This window comes from Amphibalanus amphitrite, unplaced genomic scaffold (genome assembly GCF_019059575.1).
Source record: "Amphibalanus amphitrite isolate SeventyFive unplaced genomic scaffold, NRLGWU_Aamphi_draft 000450F_arrow, whole genome shotgun sequence".
NCBI classification, from domain to species: domain Eukaryota; kingdom Metazoa; phylum Arthropoda; class Thecostraca; order Balanomorpha; family Balanidae; genus Amphibalanus; species Amphibalanus amphitrite.
Genome location: NW_024881944.1, coordinates 443,503 through 467,610, shown reverse-complemented (window position 1 = coordinate 467,610; position 24,108 = coordinate 443,503). Strand labels below are relative to the sequence as shown.

The following is a 24,108-nucleotide window of genomic DNA, read 5'->3' as shown; positions in this document are numbered from 1 at the left end:
CTATCAGGGCGTCCTAAAACCCTAAATCCCCATCATCATCAAATATTTGCAGTAGTAATGTCGCTTTCGAATATGTCTATTCCAAAATTATTTTACATTATTTTACATTATTTTGTAATAACATCTGGGAATAATTGGTGCCTTTGCGAGCACCGGAACACACCTTCAGTTTCTTTTTAACCTGTTTGGTTTACTTATACATAATTAAATCAAACACCTCTATTTTTGTAACACCGCCATAGCTAACATAGGTCATAGAGATATAATATGAAGGATCTCTATAACATAGGTAATATCGGTAAGCTTGGGTAACCAAGCTTACCTATTTTAAATGTGTGCACGGACACAGCAGCTGCCAGCTATTATATTAAGATTAATTATTTTGTGGCTCAGCATGATTTATTTTCTCTCTCACTTTCGGTAAGTCCGGTGATATGAGTGTCCTTTGCCGGCCACTCACCCCTAATGACTCCCATGTAGCTCTGCGAAAACAGACAGGTCCGGTCAACTTATTTTGAATGTGGGAAGATTCATAGCCCGATATGTCGAGATGTGACCTTGGAAGCGCAAAGAATGCTGGTACGATAGAAGCGCGAAAAGTTCTCCCTCCCAAGGCCACCGGCTGGTTAATACCTTTTGTCAGCTTCTCGTGCCTATCTGATGAGTGAGCTACCGTGCTCGCGACCGAGTCGATAAAAATTCGGCCGTTGGGTTTAATGGTTGGCTTGTAAGAGGACCGTTGTTCTGTTGTTTAGCTCTGTTGCTTGATCTTTTAGTCTCTACCCAGAAACCAACTTCCTCGTTCACCAATAATTCCCACCGAAATGTTGGAAGACCGCAATGCATGCAATGCGCACCTATTAATAGTTCAGTGGTCATCTCGGAGGAGTCTGTGGTGATCTTTCCCAGTGATCTGCCCCTCTGTTGATCGGAATCTGACCTTTGCTCCGTTGCGGTGGAGGACCGCTGCAGTTCGCTATTTTTTCCGGTCGGCTGTCACTGATTGTGAGCCCTCTAGCCGCTGATCGATTGTCTTCCTTCTGCTAATTGTTCGCTCTGGCGCTGTGTTGATCCATGGGCCCTTAGGACTATAGGCTGCGTGTGTATGGTTTAACTTCAGTCACAGGCTCCACCTGCCTCTGATGGTATTGGGGCCGATTACGATTCTGAGAGGCACCGGACTGTCTACATTGTCTGGTAGCTGTCCGGATTACCTGTCTGGTGAGCTGTCGGCGGCGTGACAGGGCCAGTTGGGGCGCCGCTACCTGATTCCGACTAGCTCCTCCGAAGCCTCCACCCACAACCCCTTACCTACCCCACCCCCGCACCACGCGTCACCTGTGTACACAGCGCTGGCGTGTCCGGCCCCACGGTGGCCGCATTACACTGCCGTCGGCGCCCCTCCTCGAGAGAATTCAGTCAAGGTCGCAGTCGTCTTCCGACGCATACAGGACATTGCCAATGCAGGGCTTGAATGCGATATGGCTATGGGAGCCTCCTGCTTGGTATAGGTATGATACCCAATGATGCATTTCGTAGGAATGTACGGTGTGCTTATCTGAATTGTCGTGATTGTTTTAATCTCTTTAGACTAATATGAGTTCATCCTCGTTACTCTGAAATTTCAAGGGTAGATTTCTTTGACCTTCCATTCTATATGTTAAATAGTTAGCTCACGACAAATTTTATCGGTATGTATTCGGCTGAGATGAGTCGTAAATAGTCCTGTGATATTGCGTGTTTAACATGAAAGACGTCATAAAGTAGTATGTTGTAATATTTTAATGTCAGTTTAGTCATTATCCCAGCATAGCACATACCTATTTTATTAGCTTTCGAATTTCCTGGATGTGCAGAACGATGGTGGCATATTGGCTTCAAGATGTTTAGGAATCCTCGTTCATCAGCCTCTTGGTCATGGTCTCGACTGCGTTCCTGCGATGCTTTACGCGTAGTTCGTTCTTAAAGCTTCCCCTTGTTCTGGAAGGCGTGCGTGGCTCTTATCCGTCGAACGAATGCCGGATTAAGTAGTGGCAGATTCATCTTGGCTTACCGGTGGGTGGCATAAGCTACCACAGTACTATGGGGTTAAGACGGGGTGTTTCTCGAAAAGCAGATGTATAAGAAAAGGTATTATTTGTGGGAGTTGAGTTATAAGATCTTTAATTCTCAGACAGGAGATGATTTTTTATTTGCCTTACAGTTCTGCTGGATCCATTGATATTTGATGAACTGTCAGGTGTGGTTTGGCGAGGCTAGTTATACCACGTTTTTAGCGCAAGCTGTCAGGGGCTGATCAAATGTTTGATTGACGTAAAAATTCACAAACTAGGTAGCATGGGCATTAGTGAAAGGCGTAAGACTGCTGCTGGGTCAAGTAGACGGATTCCCGCTCATTTTCAGGCGAATCGGTATTATTCATATACAAGCTGTTAAACATAATTTTTTTTGCAATCAATTTTATCCGACCTATACATATATGTTTTTATTTTCTCGCTAGGATGCAATCACTGTGTTTACTCCGGTCCGTTTACTCCACTCTTGAGTCGGTCCGCGAGACGATGTTGTGTGTCAGCCTGATTGTCTTCAAACAGAAACGTTTGCTTTTGCTTCACTCCTTCATTCATGCCCAATCGCCACCTGGTCCGGGCTGACGTTTCCATCCTTCCTCAGATTACTCATCTCGCGGCAGCAACATACGGCTACGTTACGTGTTGCTGACATGGGTGTCATGTTTGTTCAAAGTCTGCCCTGCACCTTTGATGTGCCCGTTATCAGCTCTGCTCGCAGCATCCCTGCCTTTCCGCGCTGATTTATGTGTCTGCTGTCTCATTTTGTCAGGTATGCCCGCTAGATGAGCGCCCGCGCTAGGTATAGGCATCCGCTGCCTCTCTGTCCTGTCCGTTGTATCCCCTGCCTTTCCGAGCTGTCCACCTTGGTCAATGCGTCACCACCACCGTGTCCCTGACCCAGCGGCCGCCAGTCACAGTCACAGGGAACACACCGTCACAGGATGTCCCGTTTTTACGCACACACAGACCCTGCGCCGTCCGGTCCTGTCCGACACCGGCTCTGCGCTCAACTCACCAGGGCCCAATCTTATAAATGCTGTAGAATGAGCCATAATCTAACCTCAATAAGCATAAGCGAACTATTTCGATTACACAAAAGGGGCAAGGAACCTACTGAATGTTTAGCTTGGCTGCAAATGCGCTGTATTCGTTGCAACTGAGAAATATCCTTTTTGATGCAAAGTTTTAATATTTGTCATCAACGGGCCGCATTGATGAAATGCAAAAGAGTAATGAGAACTTCACCGCCGCACTGAATGCGGCTGTGATGCTCTCATCAATTCTCCATGGTTCTCACTCCTGGAAACCAGTGATGCATCTGACTGCTGCGAATCTGACGTCGCAAGGGGACACCGGTGACACTGACGTACTTTCCCTGTCGCCGGGAGTTAGGTGCGCCTCAAGACATCCCTGGGAATGGTGGTAGGAGACGAACCGCGGCATTACATTGCTGACCGGTGTGGACGGATTGCGGCATTCCACTGTGGATAAATGTGGACGGTTCATCTCACTCCACATTCTCCTTATTCGATGGACGACGGACGTGCTTTAGTAAGCACCAGTGGGTGTAACCTCTCTAGTCTCCACAGACTAGTGGAAGTTCAAGTGCACATTCTCAAATAGCATTCTATAGTTTCGGACTGCGGACTGCGGACCGGTAGACCTACCGTGCCATTCCATCACAGATCATTAGAGCACCGCGTCTTCCTACCTCAGCACAGACCGGTAGACACACCACTTCATTCCACCTCTCCACCGCCCGGTGGACGCACCTCTCCACTCCACCGCTCCCCGATGCTCTCCGCGCCGGTCCGGTGGACGCCGGTGCGCAGTGACGCAATGGGTGCTGCCTTGGCCGTGGCGGTCGCAGCACGGCCTCTGGGACCGTTTGCTCGTCCGATGACGTGTCCGTTCCAGCAGCGGGGGCCGGGGTTCCCGGAGCGGCGCCGTACCGTCATCTGACGGCTGAGGGTGTCGCGAGGGAGTGTCGCTCGGTAGGACAGGTGTCTATGGGGTGCGGTGGACGCTCTCCTTCCTGACTTCACATGCTGAAACCAAGCTTGACTTGCCTAATATTCCCACCCATAATGCAGTTATGTTCACAAAAGATACTTGATTGGGCTCTTCAATCGAAATGATAATAGTATTGGAAGAGCATCTTGTATACTTGTATTCCAAGAGCTTTGATATCCTGCAGTTCCCGTGCGTCTCTTCAGCGATACTGAAGATATGACGAATGTCAAAGCGACCTTGGCATTTCTGTGGGCATTGTGGTAGGCAACCTTTGGCCGTCTTCCATCAAAGCGACTGCGGAAACAGGACGGCATCACTAGCTCCATCGGCTATGTTCTGTTAAACAGTCGCAGTGCATAATGCATTGCATAGCTCGCTGGCAGTAAGATGCACCCCCTGGGGCAAGAGGAACTATATGTACTGGCAGCTGATTACCCAGACACTTCAGCTGGCTAGACTACATTCAGTCGAAACTCGACTATCCCTTGGTTAATCTCGGTTAAAAGGTGCCCACATTTTCTGATGTTTGGTGTCGCCGATGCATTGGAGATATACTTTGTTTTTTGTTTTGTATTGGTAATAGGTAAGGGTATGCATTGCCATAGTCTAGTACCGATTATAAACGCATGCCTCAGGATGGAACTCTTTAAGAGCTATGAACGTCTCTCATAACTTTTTTCTAATTTCAACGGTTATTTAGGTTGATTGAACAAGCTTCTGATACTTAACGTGAATAGCTGAGCACCGTTTAATTATGCCGTCTATTTAAGGCCATAAAATCGTTTTAATTCCTCGATCAATAGGATCACCGTGCTCTGTAAAATCGATTTGCACCCGTTCTCTTCTCGTAGCTATCAGCTGTCAATCATCACTGGCTTTGGAATCGGACGCTGAGCATTGAAATCAGGCATTAGGCGCGACGGTGACATCACGATAAAAATTCCGCCGGCCGGCCCCGCGCAGAGGCGTCCTCGGCCCGGGGCGGTGGGGACCGTGGCGGCGGGGGCGGGGCGCGGGTGGCCATGGCGCTGTATAAAAGCACCGGCCGGCGGCCACAGGGCATCAGTCCCCCACCTGATCCGCTCCCAGCCACACACCGACCTCCTCGATCAACATGAAGACGTTCGTAGCCGTCTGCCTGCTGGCCTGCGCCGCCGCCTTCCCCCAGGAGCTGGCCTCGGTCGAAGGCTCCGGTGAGCCGCCCGTCGAGATCGCTGCTCGCTCGTCCTCCAACATCGACAGCAGCATCTTCAGCGACGACATCCTGCGCTCCGAGTTCGAGATGGCCGACGACGGCCAGTTCCAGTACGGCTTCGAGACGAGGGACGGCATCGTTGTCGACGCGGCCGGCGAGAACCGTCAGATCGGCGACGGCGTCGGTGCCGTGATGCGCGGCTCGTACTCGTACACGTCGCCCGAGGGCATCGACGTGACCATCAACTGGGAGGCGGACGAGAACGGCTTCCGCGCCAGCGGCGACCAGGTGCCGGCGGTGCCCGAGTACGTGACGCGGCTGCTGAAGACGCTGCCGGCCGAGCCGCAGGCGGCCGGTGCCGTCGGTGCCGCCGAGCAGGCTGTGGCCGCCGTGGAAGAGGAGGCCGCCGCTGCCGCTGACGCCGCCGCCGTCTCTGTTCCCGTGGTGTCGGCTCCGGCGGTGGTCGTGGCCGACCCGGCCGAGTCTGTCGTTCCCGACGAGAGCGCGTTCATCGTGCTGGAGGCCGACTCGGAGACTGCTGAGCAGGAGGAGCTGCTCAGTTAGAGACGCCGAGCCGTCCGGTCCCAGAGACTCATCGTGTCGGCCCGCCGGGTCCGGCGCACACCACCATATCATCGTCAGCTGTCATCTGTTAATGTGTGATATTGACGCGCCTCATAATCAATATGGAAACAGATCATGTTCTGTTGGCTGCTCCTTGACCTTCCTGTATGTGCCATGGAGTGTGAATGAATGACAATACACTACCGAAAGATCACTTACTTTTTACAACGCTACTCCACGACGGAAAATATTTATGACATCTGGGAGCGTATTTATATTCATGAAAAGGTATCCCCATGACTTAGTGTCAGGAATCTTCCACTCTTCCAGGATAGATCCAATGAAGTATCAGACATGCTCTTTTCTTCAACTACATACGTTTAGCTGAAAGGCTTGCCTGTTATATTTGATCTACATTGTACGCGCCTGTACGTCTTGAGGAACCAATTCTTCGACACCAGTAATGCATATGTATATTGATTCGGTAGCCCCCTTTCCCCTATCTCCGAAACTACTGGGCTGATTATCAAAATTCAAACGGCGGCTGATAGCATTGGACAAAATGTCGAGCGAAACCTAATTATATTGACCTCGAGGTCACCCGTGACGTCACAGGTCAGGTCAAAGTAAAAATTATCAACATTTTGACTTGTTGACAATTTAGGCTCTTGCTGCCGGCTAAAGCGTCCGATCAGGCTCACTTTTGGTTGGCGCACTTGTTGATATGTGCCTTAGATACCTTGAGGGTAACAAACTTGAATTTCGAATTTTCCAGGTCAAGGCCTGGTCGTATCCTAGGTCACGGAAATTTTATGTCATGTATTGGTCACGTGACACATGTTTTATGGTCGATTGCACCCATAGATTTCGAAAACAGTATCGTCTGAGACATTTGAGGTCGTTTTTAGCTGAATTTTGCTGAAGTCAGCCGTCAGGTCACTTTCTGGTCAAAAATGTCAAAATTTGATTTTTTCAAAACAAATAAGGTGTCTATCAGATGCCGTTTCAGCTAGGAACACGATGATACTATTTACCGGATGGCCAAGAAAAAAACGTTCCCAACTTTAAATCAATTTTTCTCAGAAAGTGATAAAGATACAACATTGAACCTTCGAATAGTCAATGCGGCACACATTTTCAGTAAATGGTGTGATTTTCATGGTGTTCGGTAAATTACTTTTTAAACGGTTCGTGTTTCAAGCATGCCATGTAAAAATTACTTTTTTGCTCCGATGTTTACTAAAAAATGTGAGTGAACGGGTCACTTTCACCCCGCGGCACCATGGCCTAGAGCAATGGCTGCTACTGGCAGCTAGTCTCATTGATGGTTCGGGTCTCAGGATGATACATTCCATCAGGCAACCACGATGGCTCTGTGCCAGTGGCATCGGAAGAAGTTTCCAGTTTTCTAACCATCTTGTGGCTCAAATGCTTTCCTGGCTGACATTCCTGGGAAAATGTAGCTTTTCAACCAGTTTTCTTTTTTGTCATCTGCTGGCAATGTTGTTTTTCATGAAATGTTATGTGGTCTTCTGGCACAGGAACTAGTCTGTTTTAGTTTGTTTTCCTTATCCGGTCGATTTACTGTTTGATCTACTGAAAGGAGGGTAATCAGCAGTAATCCATGCACCGTGCCACGAATCATGATTTGGTGTTAATACGAATGGCATCCATGAGCACCATTTTGGCTCAGTATTTGAATATTTGGCACATAAGTGAGACACAAATATTTAAAATAAGAACATACGTGTTGGTTTCATTCACATGCTCTATTTTTCTTTTCTTTTTTATAACATGGGGCGTCTAACCCAATCATCACTATCGTTTGACATCGGCAAAAAAAGCAAAAACGTCTTGCTTAATTCAACTCAAGATTGCCAGCTTGAAAATGATGGTATAGTGTTATAATTTAGCATACCAATGCGCAAAGAAATGACGCAAACTTGCTGAAAATTTTGTCTCGTTATTTGCACTCGAATTTGATATATAGGCTTCCAAAATTCGGAACGTTTTTTCTGGGCCACCCGGTATATTCCTGTGCGATGTCAAAATCGTACTGAAAATTATTTCAAAAATAAAAAATTGTGACATTTTGACTATAATGCGTGTAACTCAGCCATTTTTGAAGATATTAAGCTAAAAGCTCTTAGAGTAGGTCATCGGTGGGTAAACCATCACATATATTCCGGTTTTTCGAAAGTCAGAAAGTTTTTTTGAAAAAAAATCATTTTTTGTAACTGTGCATTAATAGTTTGCGAAATATTCAAAATTTTGAAAATCAGAGATACCAGTTTGATAGCCACGCGTATTCTCAGTCCACTCATGCAAAGAAATTGGATCTAGCTAAAAAACTTGAGCTTTTGAGAGCGATTACCGTAATTCAATGCTTTGCATCAAAATCGGCCGACATTACGACACAGTTACGTCATTTACGGCCAACCTTTGATAGCTAGAAAGTTGTGATTTTAGCACAAGGTGTCAAATTGATGCCGCTGAAGGTACTGAAATTTTCTTGTTGATACGTTGAGCGGTTTAGAAAATATTGCAGAAAGGCAGGAGGGGTGGGGGGGGGGGAGGGGCTCTATAGAGTCCCCCTTCTCCCATCATGCGCGGGTTAGATGACCCCTTATGACCTTCAATGACCTTGACAAATGGCTAGTCAAACATTATGTTTTCATAGCTCCTGATCACGAATCGCGAATCTATTTTTGTCTAAGCAATTATTGAGAGGTTGTGGGAAGCTAAAACGGAAGAAAATGATGACGGCTGAGTGCAATGTCCATAAAACATCTGCACTTTCTTTGCAGGGCACGACATTGCGTGAGATTAGAATTGAAGCAAATTTGCATTGCTTAGGGATATAAAAAAGAGTTCCTTGTTTGACTGTCCCCTCTGTAATTTTATATCCTAATATAAAAATAATTTAATATCATAATCCTAAAATAATTTAATATCCTAATATAAGAATAATTTTTATTTCTGAGACATATTCCAAGAAATCTGTCTGTTTGTGCATCATATCGGTAGAAGTTCATGTAACGTTCGGAACTTTGTGTATGCGCCTTTTTGGAGGTTAAAAAAAAAAACAGCAATGATGTTTCATTAATAATCACAACGTGGTTCTGAAAAGGATGCAAAAAATCTGATTACATTAGTTAAAAAAATCATTTGTCTGAGTCACCTAGCAGCCTTACATTCAGGGCTGCGGAGTCGATGGATTTTCGGCGACTCCGACTCCGACTCCGACTCCGGCTTTCAAAAACCAGCTCCGACTCCGACTCCGACTCCCGGCAAAATTGTCGACTCTGACCGACTCCAACTCCCGACTCCGACTCCGCAGACCTAGCAGGGCTGCGGAGTCGACAGATTTTCAGTGACTCCGACTCCGACTCCGGCTCAGGTTTCTAAAATCGACTCCGACTCCGACTCCGACTCCGGTCACAACTGTCGACTCCGACCGACTCCGACTCCGACTCCGACTCCGCAGCCCTGCTTACATTTATGCACGAATTTGTTATGTAGTCGCTTTCTCTACGTCTTCAAGGCGAATATTTTGCGTTTCAAACTGAATCAATCTTCTCGGAATCGTTCAAAAATGTGCGCAATTCTGAGTTCATACGTCTGGTATTTCTCTCATTTGTGTCTTATTCAGCGGACAAGATAGTAATTTTCTTCATCGGTGCCAAGTGGATTATGCATTCCATGACGCTGGAAACCATTGATGTCTATCAGACTTCATGAGTGCACACATTTCTCACTATCAGTATCGGATCATTTTAATACCTTAGTGGAGATTTCACGGCCGGATTCCGCCCGCTACTGCATTACGGAGACGTCCTCGGCCCGGGGCGGGGAGACCGCGAGGTGCGGGTGGCCATGGCGCTGTATAAAAGCACCGGCCGGCGGCCACAGGGCCACCTATCCGTGCTTCTATCCTCAGGATACTGAAATCCTTCTCCTCCACGCCACAACCCCCTTCCGGGCTGGACAGGCATCTTTATCTCATGCGGGCTGCTCCCTTGGAGCGGCACCGCTGCTCCCGAGGGAGCGCACCCCGTAGCCGGGTGCAGTGAGTGCCTTGGGGCTGGGTGGCCTGTCCTCTGGACGGGCTCAGCCCCGGCGACTCACTAGGGTGCCTGCCCAGACCAATGTCTCCCCCTAAATCCTATCATCCTTCCGGCTCTGCAATGGTCTTGTCGACCGAAAGGGCCTAACCCAACAAAACAAAGCCACAGGGCATCAGTCCCCCACCTGATCCGCTCCCAGCCACACAGCGACCTCCCCGATCAACATGAAGACGTTCGTAGCCGTCTGCTTGCTGGCCTGCGCCGCCGCCTTCCCTCAGGAGTTGGCCTCGATCGAAGGCTCCGGTGAGCCGCCCGTCGAGATCGCTGCTCGCTCGTCCTCCAACATCGACAGCAGCATCTTCAGCGACGACATCCTGCGCTCCGAGTTCGAGATGGCCGACGACGGCCAGTTCCAGTACGGCTTCGAGACGAGGGACGGCATCGTTGTCGACGCGGCCGGCGAGAACCGTCAGATCGGCGACGGCGTCGGTGCCGTGATGCGCGGCTCGTACTCGTACACGTCGCCCGAGGGCATCGACGTGACCATCAACTGGGAGGCGGACGAGAACGGCTTCCGCGCCAGCGGCGACCAGGTGCCGGCGGTGCCCGAGTACGTGACGCGGCTGCTGAAGACGCTGCCGGCCGAGCCGCAGGCGGCCGGTGCCGTCCGTGCCGCCGAGCAGGCTGTGGCCGCCGTGGAAGAGGAGGCCGCCGCTGCCGCTGACGCCGCCGCCGTCTCTGTTCCCGTGGTGTCGGCTCCGGCGGTGGTCGTGGCCGACCCGGCCGAGTCTGTCGTTCCCGACGAGAGCGCGTTCATCGTGCTGGAGGCCGACTCGGAGACTGCTGAGCAGGAGGAGCTGCTCAGTTAGAGACGCCGAGCCGTCCGGTCCCCGAGACTCATCGTGTCGGCCCGCCGGGTCCGGCGCACACCACCATATCATCGTCAGCTGTCATCTGTTAATGTGTGATATTGACGCGCCTCATATTCAATATGGAAACAGATCATGTTCTGTTGGCTGCTCCTTGACCTTCCTGTATGTGCCATGGAGTGTGAATGAATGACAATACACTACCAAAAAATCATTTACTTTTTACAACGTTACTTTACGAAGGAAAATATTAGTGACGTATCTAGGAACGTATTTATATTCATGAACAGTTATTCCCATGACTTAGCCGCGGGAAATATGTCTTCCAACCTAGATCCAGCAAAGTATTATAGGTATAGACTGCCCTTTTCCTCTAACTGCATACGTCAAGCTAAGGTGCTTAGCTTACCTTTGATATTTAACCCGGCAGGCGGTGGGCCTACCAGCCACCTTCCGCGCGGTGGGGGGGGGGGGGGGGGACACTTTTTTGTCCCCCCCCGTATCTCCGAAACTACTGGACGGATCCGGAAAATTCAAACGGCGTTCGATAGCCCTGTCAAATTTGTCGAGGGAAACCAAATTTCATTGACCTCGGGGTCACCGATGACGTCACAGGTCAGGTCAAAGATAAAATGTTTCACCGTTCACGGGGCTTCTAGGGAAAGCGCTATAACACCGAGTAAAACGCATTTTGTCGAAAATCAGCGATAAGGCGTCAGTTGTCTAGTATATATGTTGCTATTAGAGGTCACTGGTCATACCAGGTCAGGTCACAGGTCAGGTCACCAAAGGTCACCAAGGGTCACCACATGAGCCCAACTTTACTAAGGTTATGCGATGCATGTTTTATGGCCAGTTTTTCATTTCCAACTCAATGGTGTTGGTTATAAGACCATCAGGTACGGTTTAGGTCACTTTCTGGTGGAGGTCAGGTCAAGGTCAGGCCAAAAAAGGTCAAATTTCAAAGTTGATATTTTTGCACAAAATGGGTATCGATTCGATGCAGATCGTCACGGGGAGTCTAATGGTGGTCTTTGTTTTGCACTACGAGGTCTAGAATCGTCAAAAATTGAGTTTGAAAATTTGACGTCATCAATTTTGAACAGTTTTTTCGCTATAACTTGGCCAAAAAAGAGGTATCGATCTCAAATTTGGTATGTAGATAGAAGGCGGTAGGGGCTATCACATATATTCCGGTTTTTCTAAATTCAAAAAACTTTTTGGATTTTTCGGCTATTATATTCAAAAAATCTATTTTTTGATTTTTGGGGGTCAAAATCCAAAAAAAAATCGAAAAACCGAAATAGCAGTTTTGTAGCCCTTTTAATTTCACACCTTTTATGTCTGAAATATTTTTCTGTATCTCTAAAGTTGTAGGCCTGACAGCTCTTCCCGCGAAACCTTTTTCTGGGTCGAAAATGGCAAAAATGACGTCACTCTGACGTCATTAGCGGCCAACCTATCATAGCCTTTGGAAAAAAATTTTGGTCACCATGTGCGCTAGCTGTTCCCGGGAGGGTACTGAAAGTTTGGTGACGATCGGCGCAGCGGTTCTCGAGATATATCGAAAAAACTAAGGGGGGGGGGGCAAAAAAATGCCCCCCACCGCATGGAAGGTTAATATACATCATACTTATACACGGCTGTACGTCACTTATAATTAAAGAGATTTGTCATCGAAGAAAGGGCAGATTGAGCTGACGTACTTTCCCATACACTTTACTGCTTCTCATTCAGAAAATAATTTTATCTGTAGCGAACTCAGGAACCTTCCATAGTTGTTAGCAGTCTGGATGCAAAATTTGCGTGGTAATAGCGTCTACATATTTTTATTATAGGAAGAGTACGAGACCACAAACTTTGCATATTGCTACTGAGAGCTACTCTATAGACATGTTCGCTTTTCTATTACGAACTTTCTAAGCTCTTGGTTTTAATGCTAATGGCCGTTCTACGTATCCGGATGGCAGAATGATATCGATGCATGACGCTACGTTTTTATTCTCACTAAGCACCAGTAAAACGCCTTTTGGGCGAAGAACGAGCGAGCGAGATAGTGAGCCCTGCACGTGCGAAAGGGTGAAAGGGTACTTCCAACGGGCTTGTGCAAAGCACCCTTCTAACCGGTCGCTAGCGGTGTGCCAAATTTGAACGCAATCGGCCCAGCAGTTCCTGAGATCTGGAAGCGGCATTCTGCACGTGCGCACGTGCCAACGGGGTCCAAACTGACTTTTGCACGGCACCCTACTAACCGGTGCCCAACCGTGTACCAAATTTGAGCGCAATCGGCCCAGCCGTTCTCGAGATCTCGAAGCGCCCGTGCAGTAGCACCCTAACCGCAACACATGGGAATGCGTTGCCTAGTGGGTGCCTACCTGTATGCCAAGTTTCACCGAAGTCGTCCCAGTAATTACAGAGTTATTGAAATGGGAACAAATTTGGCACCTCTTCTTTTTGTATTTTGCACGTGCAGTGGGGGTCACTCACATAGATCAAGAGCATCTGACCTTTGGTAGAAGGGATGCAGCTACCCTACAAAAGTTACCGCAAGACAATCGCCCAAGCGGCTGCTGAGATATGAGCCTCTCAAAATCACTACTTTTGCAAAACAGCTTGAACACCCTTGACTTTTCACGTGGCACGTGCCACGACGGTTACTGAGATGTATCAAAAGTAGTCAATTACGGGGTAGAAGGGATGGGGCTACCCAGCAAAAAAGACCGCAGGCCAATCGGTCTAGCGGTTGCTGAGATATAACCCTCTGAAAAGCGTTACAGGCCGGGCCGGGCCGCTCATGCTGAGATTTTTCCGTTATATTGAAAAGACTCGCTTCGCTCGCTGCGCTCGCTCGCTCGTAATGAGTTTCGCTGAAAAATGAGTGTCTTCCTCTCTTCAAGAAGAAAGGAGTGGTATGCAACTTTGATATCTCAGGTTCTTTGATGACCTAAAATATGAATTGTCCGGCCAGCATCTCTAAACATGAGCTTTGATTTTGGCCAATGACACTAGAAGGCAGAAGCAGGGTTATAGCAGAATCATGAAGATTGACACGTATGCCTTGTCAAGCTGTGCTGCATGATAATGTTGTTGGTAAAAGGGCAGATAATTTTGTTTGGAAAAGGTCATGACTGACCTCATGTGACCTCTTATGACCTTCAATGACCTTGACAAATAGCTAGTGAAACATAATGTTTTCACAGCACGTGCTCACCAATCACGAATCCATTTATGTCCAAGCAATGATTGAGAGGTTCTGGATAGCTAAAACGGAAGAAAATGTTGACTGAATTTGATGTTTCATATCCTTCCAAACATCTGCTTCTTTTCTACAGTATATGACAATTGACATTCCGTTAGATTAGTATCGAAGCAATTTTACATTGCCCAGGGATATATATAGTATAGTAGGGATATATATAGTAAATATATATAGTAAAATATATATAGTAAATTAATTGACCACCACCGTAGGCTACCGCCGCACATGTATCGCTTGCAACGCAAAAACATGCGCTAAAAGAAGATTTTCAAATGAACAACTCTCCAATATTACAATCCACCAATGTACAATGTAAATACGTGATGATTTCAGTTTCGACAGCCCTGACATATGATATTGTATATTTGAGATTGGGATAGGCGGGTCTAAAAAAGTAGTTTCTTGTTATGACTATCCCCTCGTTTCAATAAATTTTTCTTTTTATGCGTCATATCGGCAGAAGCTTATATTGCGTTCAGATTTCAGAAGTTTCTGGAAACGCCTTTTTGGGGAGTCAAACAACAATCATTGATGCAAATGCATAAATGATTGATGCTCCCGGGGCAGTATTCGCCACGCCATGTGCGGATCGCCCACGATCGTAAATACATAATGCATACCTACATAATGAAAAGTCACAACGTAGTTCTAAAACAGATGCATAAATACTAATCACATTAGTTAAAATAATCCTTTATCAGCGTCACCCCAGCCCTATATGTATGCACGTTTTTTTTGTGAAGTATTAACTTCGTCTACGTCTTCATTCAATGCACATATTTTGCGTTTTCGAGCTGAATCAAGCTCGGAATCGTTAAAATGTGCGCAGTTTCAACGTCTAGCATTGCTCTCATTTGTTCAACACGATAGTAATTTTCTTCATCGGTGCTGAGTGGATTACACATTCCATGACGCTGGAAACCATCGATATCTCTCGGGCTTCATGGGTGCACACATTTCTCACTATCAGTATCGGATCATTTTAATACCGCAGTGCAGATTTCACGGCCAGATTCCGCCCGCTACAGCATTACGGAGACGTCCTCGGCCCGGGGCGGGGAGACGGCGGGGGCGCGGGTGGCCATGGCGCTGTATAAAAGCACCGGCCGGCGGCCACAGGGCATCAGTCCCCCACCTGATCCGTTCCCAGCCACACACCGACCTCCTCGATCAACATGAAGACGTTCGTAGCCGTCTGCCTGCTGGCCTGCGCCGCCGCCTTCCCCCAGGAGTTGGCCTCGATCGAAGGCTCCGGTGAGCCGCCCGTCGAGATCGCTGCTCGCTCGTCCTCCAACATCGACAGCAGCATCTTCAGCGATGACATCCTGCGCTCCGAGTTCGAGATGGCCGACGACGGCCAGTTCCAGTATGGCTTCGAGACGAGGGACGGCATCGTTGTCGACGCGGCCGGCGAGAACCGTCAGATCGGCGACGGCGTCGGTGCCGTGATGCGCGGCTCGTACTCGTACACGTCGCCCGAGGGCATCGACGTGACCATCAACTGGGAGGCGGACGAGAACGGCTTCCGCGCCAGCGGCGACCAGGTGCCGGCGGTGCCCGAGTACGTGACGCGGTTGCTGAAGACGCTGCCGGCCGAGCCGCAGGCGGCCGGTGCCGTCGGTGCCGCCGAGCAGGCTGTGGCCGCCGTGGAAGAGGAGGCCGCCGCTGCCGCTGACGCCGCCGCCGTCTCTGTTCCCGTGGTGTCGGCTCCGGCGGTGGTCGTGGCCGACCCGGCCGAGTCTGTCGTTCCCGACGAGAGCGCGTTCATCGTGCTGGAGGCCGACTCGGAGACTACTGAGCAGGAGGAGCTGCTCAGTTAGAGACGCCGAGCCGTCCGGTCCCAGAGACTCATCGTGTCGGCCCGCCGGGTCCGGCGCACACCACCATATCATCGTCAGCTGTCATCTGTTAATGTGTGATATTGACGCGCCTCATATTCAATATGGAAACAGATCATGTTCTGTTGGCTGCTCCTTGACCTTCCTGTATGTGCCATGGAGTGTGAATGAATGACAATACACTACCGAAAATACTGAAAAAAAATCATTTACTTTTTACAACGTTTCTTTACAAAGGAATATATTAGTGACATCCAGGAACGTATTTATATTCATGAAAAGTTATTCCCATGATATAGCCAAGGGAATATGTCTTCCAAGCTAGATCCAACGAAGTCTTATATAGACGTGCCCTTTTTCTTTTTACTGCTTACGTCAAGCTGATGTGCTTACCTGTGATATTTAATATACCTTATACACGGCTGTACGTCACTTGTAATAAAGAGATTTGTCATCGAAGAAACGGCAGATTGAGCTGACGCATTTTCCCATACACTTTAACCCGCGCCGGGCCGGTGCTCCGAGATTCCGCGCCGGGCCGGGGGGGAGGTGTCTGAACACCCCCTTCTAACTCGGCTCCTGGGCCACGTAGCGACACGCGGTAAGCGGCAATCGAAAGAACGTCCAAAATAAGGACGAAAACACTTCGGTCATTTTTTGGGTCAGGTCAAAGGTCAGGTCACCAGAGGTCACCAAAGGTAAAATGTTGACTATTTCAACATTTTGGAAACTGCCGACGGCTATCTCGGGAACCGATAGAGTTACAGCGCCGCGGAAAAGCGCATTCGATAGCCCTTTCACATACCTTTCTGATTAACCCTATTCCTGGCGGGCTCCGCCGGGACAAGAAACTGGCGGGGGGGGCCGATTCGGCCCCCCCCCTGAGATCTCGAGAACGAAGCAAGATAGCGACAAGCGGTAAACGGCATCGGATACGCACGGCCAAGATCTACAATTTTTACTAAGGTCATTTTCAGGTCAGGTCAAAGATGACGTCACAGGGGTCGAAAAAGTCAAAATGGCGGCACTAGATATGGAGAGAGTTTTTCTCGAATAACTTTCGAATTAGTCAAGATAGGAACAAACTAAGGGCATCATCGTGATCCTCTCGTCAATCCGCATCGAATGATATATATGTTGACCTCGAAAGGTCAAGGTCAAAGGTTGACCTCAGGTCACGTGACCTCGAGGTCATCATGTATATCATTCGATGCGTCTTGACGAGCTGAACACAATGAGACCATCCACGCGTCTGTATCTTGTTCCTGTACGGAGTTATTGGCCAAAAACCTTTGGTGACCTTTGATGACGTCACATGACCTCACAGCTGCCCAACAGCAAAACAGACCTCAAGGTAGTGAAGGTTGATCGTATATGAAGTCATGTATGGTATATGGGGCCATTCCGACCCGTTTTAGTGATAAAAACAGGGAGTTGATTTTTCCCCCATTGACTTATAATGGGGAGGTCGCGAAATTGACCTGACCTTAGGTCACCGATATCAAAATTCCGAGATATACAAATTGCACATACTGGTACCCTAACTAAACCCTGAAGAGAAGAAATTGATCGGTCAAAAACTCTAGCTCTGGCGTGATTGCAAACTTTTCTGAGGTAGCGTCACCAAACCGCCTCTGGTGACCTGACCTGAGGTCAGATCAACTCAAAATTTTCAGACATGTTGCGTAGAAGCCTTTTAGGAAAAGTCAGAAAATTTGAGCTTCCTAGCTCAACGCGTTTGGGAGATATAACCAAAAAACCTCAGGGGGGGCTCCTGAGGCCCCCCCCCGCCAGGAATAGGGTTAATGTTCTTAGATTTGACCTCAGGTCAACGGTTTAGCCTCCAGAGGGCAAAAACTCCAAAAATAGCCGTTTTTACGAAAAGCGTTTTTTCGGCAATAACTTTTGACTCAAAAGAGCCATGACATTACTTTTGCCAGCATCGTGTTCCTCTCGTCGAGACACGTCGAATGAACTATAATTTGACCTTGAAAGGTCAACTAGAAAATTTGACCTCAGGTCAAGGTCATGACGTGACCGGAAAAGGTCATGTTGCATATCAGTCGATCCGCAACGTCGAGCCGAACACATCTAAGGCGTTTTCAACGCTCTAGCACGCCTCTATCAGAAGTTATTAGCGAAAAACTGTTGGATTCTGTTCGTGACCTGAGATGACCTCTGGGACATAACGAGGGGTCACAGTTGCCATTTTCCGTTTCAGTGTGTCAATTTTACCTACATCTCGATGTTTTAGAGTGTCTAGAATAGCGTTCGTGCAAAACAGACGCTTTTCAATTTTCTCCCTTTGACTTATAATGGAGATCGGCCGCAAAATTGACCTGACCTTAGGTCACCGATATCAAAATTCCGAGATATATGTCTTAGGCATCGGGTGAAATACGGCATTTCATGAGACATATACATTTTATAGGTAATGTTGCTCTAATCAATCGCTGAAAGTTTCAAGGCAATCGATCAGTCGGTGTAGCTATGATGAGCATTCTAATTTTTTTAGGTGAGGTCACTTGGCGTGACCTGGTGACCTGACCTAAGGCGACCTGGGTCTGAAATTTTCACAACATGTCCGGAAAAGATGCACGAACAGGTGTGCCAAAAACTTGTTTAGATATCTGCGAAAACCGCAGGGGGGGGGGGTGTTCAAACACCCCCGTCCCGGCGCGGGTTAAGGCCGCTCCACACTGGACCTCGCATGCGGGTTGCTAGTTTTTGGGTTTTCGGGTTTCTTTAAAATTAAGGAATATACTATATGTTGAGTGACCCACACCACCATGTAACAAGCCAGTCTGCATTTTTTTTTAGCATACGAGCCAACTTGCATCGCATTCCAAAAATTGATTTTGAGTCAACTTTTGCTTTTCCTCGCTGCAAGGGCTACGAGTTTTTGGTGCGTTTTGTTGAAGTCGAATTTTGGTTCGTTGTGCTGCTAGGTATTGCGATAAGATGCGATTTTTTAGGGTGTACCGGCTTCACTGCTTTCATGTAGTGACCACATGAAAATGGTTTAATCACTCCATGAATGAGTATTATACCCGCGAATCCAAAACCCGCCAACCCGCAACCCGCACGAGAGTTCCAGTGTTGGGCGGCCTTTAACACGCGCACTGCAGCTGGTTTGAGCCGAACACGAACTGCAGGGGGGGGGGGGGTTGAAAACAACCCCCCCTGAGATCTCGAAAACGGCGCAACGTAGCGACAAGCGGTAAACGGCGTTGGATAGGTTGAGATGAGATCTACAAGAAATACTAAGATCATTTTTGGGTCAGGTCAAAAACGAGGTCACCAGAGGTCACCGAAGACAAAATGTTACGATTTTCACAACAGGAATTTCGCGGTAGTTTTTCTTGAATAACTTGTCTTGCACACAAGACAGAGGATCGATTCGAACGCCATCGTTCTTAGCTCGTCTAGGCGCATCGAATGATATATGATATGACCTCGAAAGGTCAAGTTGAAAAATTGACCTCAGGTCAAGGTCATGACCTGACCGAAATAGGTCATGTTGCATATCATTCGATCCGCATTGACGAGAAAAACACGATAAACGTCGAACGGAGTCTCTATCTCTATTCAATCTCAAGTTATTGAAGAAAAACCGCTGGTGACCTCAGGTGACCTAAGATGACCTGGAGATCACCTTCCAAAGGTCATAAGTGATATGTTTCGGTGAAATCACCAACAGGGACCTGTAATACTATGATCCTGAGCGTATTGAAGTCATAGGATGGCATTCAGAGTAAGTTGAAATTTCTCCCATTGACTTATAATGGGCCGGTCGCAAAAATGACCTGACTTTAGGTCATCGATATAAAAAATCCGAGATATACAAGTTGTAGCTCGTGATGACTTTACTATTTCCTGTGGGTTTCAAGATCATATCTCAACAACTGTGGGCTTGGTGGGATTGCAAACTTCGAAATTTACGTTTCGAGGTAGGGTCACTTGACCTGACCTGGTGACCTGACCATAGGTCACCTGGGGTCAAAATTTTTACTCAAGGTGTGCAAAAGTTGGGAGAACAGGTATGCAAAATTTGGCGGCGCTACGCGCCGCCGTTTTCTCGCGATTTGCGAAAAACCACAGGGGGGGGTTGAAAACAACCCCCCCTGCAGTGCGCGTGTTAACTGCATTCAAAAAATAATGTTATCTCTATCAAGCTCAGGAACCTTCCATGTTGTTAGCAGTCTGGGTGCAAAATTTGCGGGGTAATGAGGTCTACATATTTTTATTATAGGAAGAGTAGTACGAGACTACAAACTTTGCATATTGCTACTGAGAGCTACTCTATAGACATGTTCGCTTTTCTATTACGAACTTTCTATGCTCTTGGTTTTAAAGCTAATAGCCGTTCTATCTGTCCGGATGGCAGAATGATACCGATGCATAATGTTGCGTTTTTATCCTAACTAAGCATGAGTTTCGCTGAAAAATGAGTGTCTTGCTCTCTTCAAGAAGAACGGAATGGTATGCAACTTTGATATCTCAGATTCTTTGATGACCTATAATATGAATTGTTCGGCCAGCATCTCTAAACATGAGCTTTGATTTTTGGCTAGAAGGCAGAAGCAGGGTTATAGCAGAATTATGAAGATTGACACGTATGCCTTGTCAAGCTGTGCTGCATGATAATTTTGTTTGTAAAAGGGCAGATAATTTTGTTTGGAAAAGGTCATGACTGACCTCATGTGACCTCTTATGACCTTCAATGACCTTAACAAATAGCTAGTGAAACATAATGTTTTCTCAGCACGTGCTCACCAATCACGAATCCATTTTTGTCCAAGCAATGATTGAGAGGTTCTGGATAGCTAAAACAGTAGAAAATATTGACTGAGTTTGATGTCCTTCCAAACATCTGCTTCTTTTTTACAGTGTATAACATTCCGTTAGATTAGTATCGAAGCAATTTTACATGGCCCAGGGATATAAATTAATTGACCACCGCCGTAGGCTACCGCCGCAACATGTGTCGCTTGCAACGCATTTTTTTTTCTTTTTATGCGTCATATCGGCAGAAGTTTACATTGCGTTCAGAAGTTTCTGTAAACGCCTTTTTGGGGAGTCAAACAACAATGATTGATGCATAATGCATAAATGATTGAGATGCTCCCGGGGCAGTAATCGCCACGCCATGTGTGGATCGCCCACGATCGTAAATACATATTGCATACATAATGAAAAGTCACAACGTAGTTCTAAAACGGATGCATAAATACTAATCACATTAGTTAAAATAATCCTTTATCAGGGTCACCCCAGCCTTACATGTATGCACGTTTTTTTTTTTTCTGTGAAGTTTTAACTTCATCTACGTCTTCATTCAATGTACATATTTTGCGTTTTCGAGCTGAATCAACCTCGGAATCGTTAAAACGTGCGCAGTTTCGACGTCTAGCATTGCTCTCATTTGTTCAACACGATAGTAATTTCCTTCATCGGTGCTGAGTGGATTATGCATTCCATGACGCTGGAAACCATTGATATCTATCAGACCTCATGGGTGCACACATTTCTTACTATCAGTATCGGATCATTTTAATGCCGCAGTGCAGATTTCACGGCCGGATTCCGCTCGCTACTGCATTACGGAGACGTCCTCGGCCCGGGGCGGGGAGACCGCGGGGGCGCGGGTGGCCATGGCGCTGTATAAAAGCACCGGCCGGCGGCCACAAGGCATCAGTCCCCCACCTGATCCGCTCCCAGACACACACCGACCTCCCCGATCAACATGAAGACGTTCGTAGCCGTCTGCCTGCTGGCCTGCGCCGCCGCCTTCCCCCAGGAGTTGGCCTCGATCGAAGGCTCCGGCGAGCCGCCCGTCGAGATCGTCGCTCGCTCGTCCTCCAACATCGACAGCAGCATCTTCAGCGACGACATCCTGCGCTCCGAGTTCGAGATGGCCGACGACGGCCAGTTCCAGTACGGCTTCGAGACGAGGGACGGCATCGTTGTCGACGCGGCCGGCGAGAACCGTCAGATCGGCGACGGCGTCGGTGCCGTGATGCGCGGCTCGTACTCGTACACGTCGCCCGAGGGCATCGACGTGACCATCAACTGGGAGGCGGACGAGAACGGCTTCCGCGCCAGCGGCGACCAGGTGCCGGCGGTGCCCGAGTACGTGACGCGGCTGCCGAAGACGCTGCCGGCCGAGCCGCAGGCGGCCGGTGCCGTCGGTGCCGCCGAGCAGGCTGTGGCCGCCGTGGAAGAGGAGGCCGCCGCTGCCGCTGACGCCGCCGCCGTCTCTGTTCCCGTGGTGTCGGCTCCGGCGGTGGTCGTGGCCGACCCGGCCGAGTCTGTCGTTCCCGACGAGAGCGCGTTCATCGTGCTGGAGGCCGACTCGGAGACTGCTGAGCAGGAGGAGCTGCTCAGTTAGAGACGCCGAGCCGTCCGGTCCCCGAGACTCATCGTGTCGGCCCGCCGGGTCCGGCGCACACCACCATATCATCGTCAGCTGTCATCTGTTAATGTGTGATATTGACGCGCCTCATATTCAATATGGAAACAGATCATGTTCTGTTGGCTGCTCCTTGACCTTCGTGTATGTGCCATGGAGTGTGAATGAATGACAATACATTACTGAAACATCACTCAATATTTTACAAATCGAATTTGCGATTGAAAATCTTATATTAAAGACGCATCTGGGAACGCGTTCATCTTTTCTAAAAAAAGGAATTCCGGGAAGTATATCATATCCTAGGTAAATTGAATACAAACTAAACGTACTTCTATGCACTTCTACCAAGGTTCTTTAATCGCCTGCTTCTCAACTTGTACATAAACAATACACTTATGTACACTCAGTTGCATTGAAAACGCTTAGAAAAAATAATAGAAAAGCGACATGTTACCGAGAATGTCGTAAATTCTTCCATGTATTTTTAGTAATATTTTCCCAATCAGAAAATGGTTAACTCTATACCAGAATCGCGAAGCATCGCCGCATTATGAAAACATTTGGCTCGCTATGATTTTTTTTTAACAAGATTTTGATAGAATGCAATCATATCGGGTAGATCGATGGAAAAAGTTTAGTTACAGCGCTAGTAAACATTAATACGAAGGAAAGATGACAAAGACCACACTTCATGCCATGGGTGGAGCTTTTCCAGGGAGGTTAGTGGGGCAAAAAGTCGTGAAACCGACAATATCCGATTGTCAACTTGAATAAAATGGTAAACTAAAACAATTCCTGTCATTACAAAGATAATATCTTGCATTGCAGGCATTCCAAATCTCGTCAGTGCGAAAAAAAATTGGCAAAGCAACCAAGAAAGTCCTACAAATGAGCTGTTGCTGGTGGAGCAAAATGCTTATTGGTGGGGCAAATTTGCATGTTGTTTCGGCAGCCGCCGCTCCAACTGTATAGGAAGCTCTACCTCTGCTTCATGCTGATGCCCATATTCGCATAAGCTATTATTGCTGCCACTGGGCACCCGTCCTTCAACAGCGCCACGGATAGGGATATATTTCTTTTGTGTTGATATGTTTATATTGAGAGGTTCTTGTACTTTTCTTGTAATTGAGCTGGAGTATTACAAAAAAAAAGCGGACTACAACTCTTATTGAGAGGCATCGAGCTGTGTCAGTTTTGATTTGATACCTCGGATTTCCTGGTGACCTAAGGGGTGTCAGGTCAGCATCCAAAACACGAAGTTTGCTTTGTGACTAACTTCAGAAAAAAGACTAGCAAAAGTATTAATAAGAACACGTTTGTCGTGCAAAGATAGTCGTAAGATAATTTTGTTTTGAAAAAGGTCGCATCTGTCGTCAGGTGAAATCATGACCTGGAATGACCTTAAGCAATTGTTTATCAAACATGTTTTCAATACACCTAATCTCATATCACGAATCCACTTTTGTCTAAGCAATGATAAAGAGGTCTTGGATAACTTAAACCAAGAAAATATGACTGAGTTCGATGTCAGTAAAACACTCCGCATATTATCTACAATGCATGACTTTGCATGACCTTGGCATCGAAGTTGTCTAGCATGGCTCCAAGATGTTTAGATTTAGATTTATATTTTAGATTTCATTTAGTTAACAGATTCATTGATTACTGTAGCGGTTATGTTACCTCTGTATCGCAAAAACATACGCCAGAAGAAGGCACCACGACTCCCCAAGATCGCATTCACAATTAAAAATGTGCATGAATCCCAGAAAATGGATCTGGGATTTAAGCCCACAGATCCTGATCTCTGATCCTA

At 47.5% G+C, this 24,108-nt stretch overlaps 2 protein-coding genes across 2 annotated transcripts in view; both read left to right on the top strand.

The window, feature by feature from the left end:
* The window catches only part of LOC122391714 (DNA-directed RNA polymerase II subunit RPB9-like), a 73,440-nt gene that overhangs the window by 41,515 nt on the left and 7,817 nt on the right, over positions 1–24,108 (top strand). The gene's annotated exons all lie outside the window — the stretch shown is intronic.
* Positions 21,508–22,476, top strand: LOC122391711 (larval cuticle protein LCP-17-like). The gene has a single exon (XM_043385907.1). It carries the CDS (start codon positions 21,624–21,626, stop codon positions 22,266–22,268), a length of 645 nt encoding a protein of 214 aa, XP_043241842.1. The 5' UTR covers positions 21,508–21,623; the 3' UTR covers positions 22,269–22,476.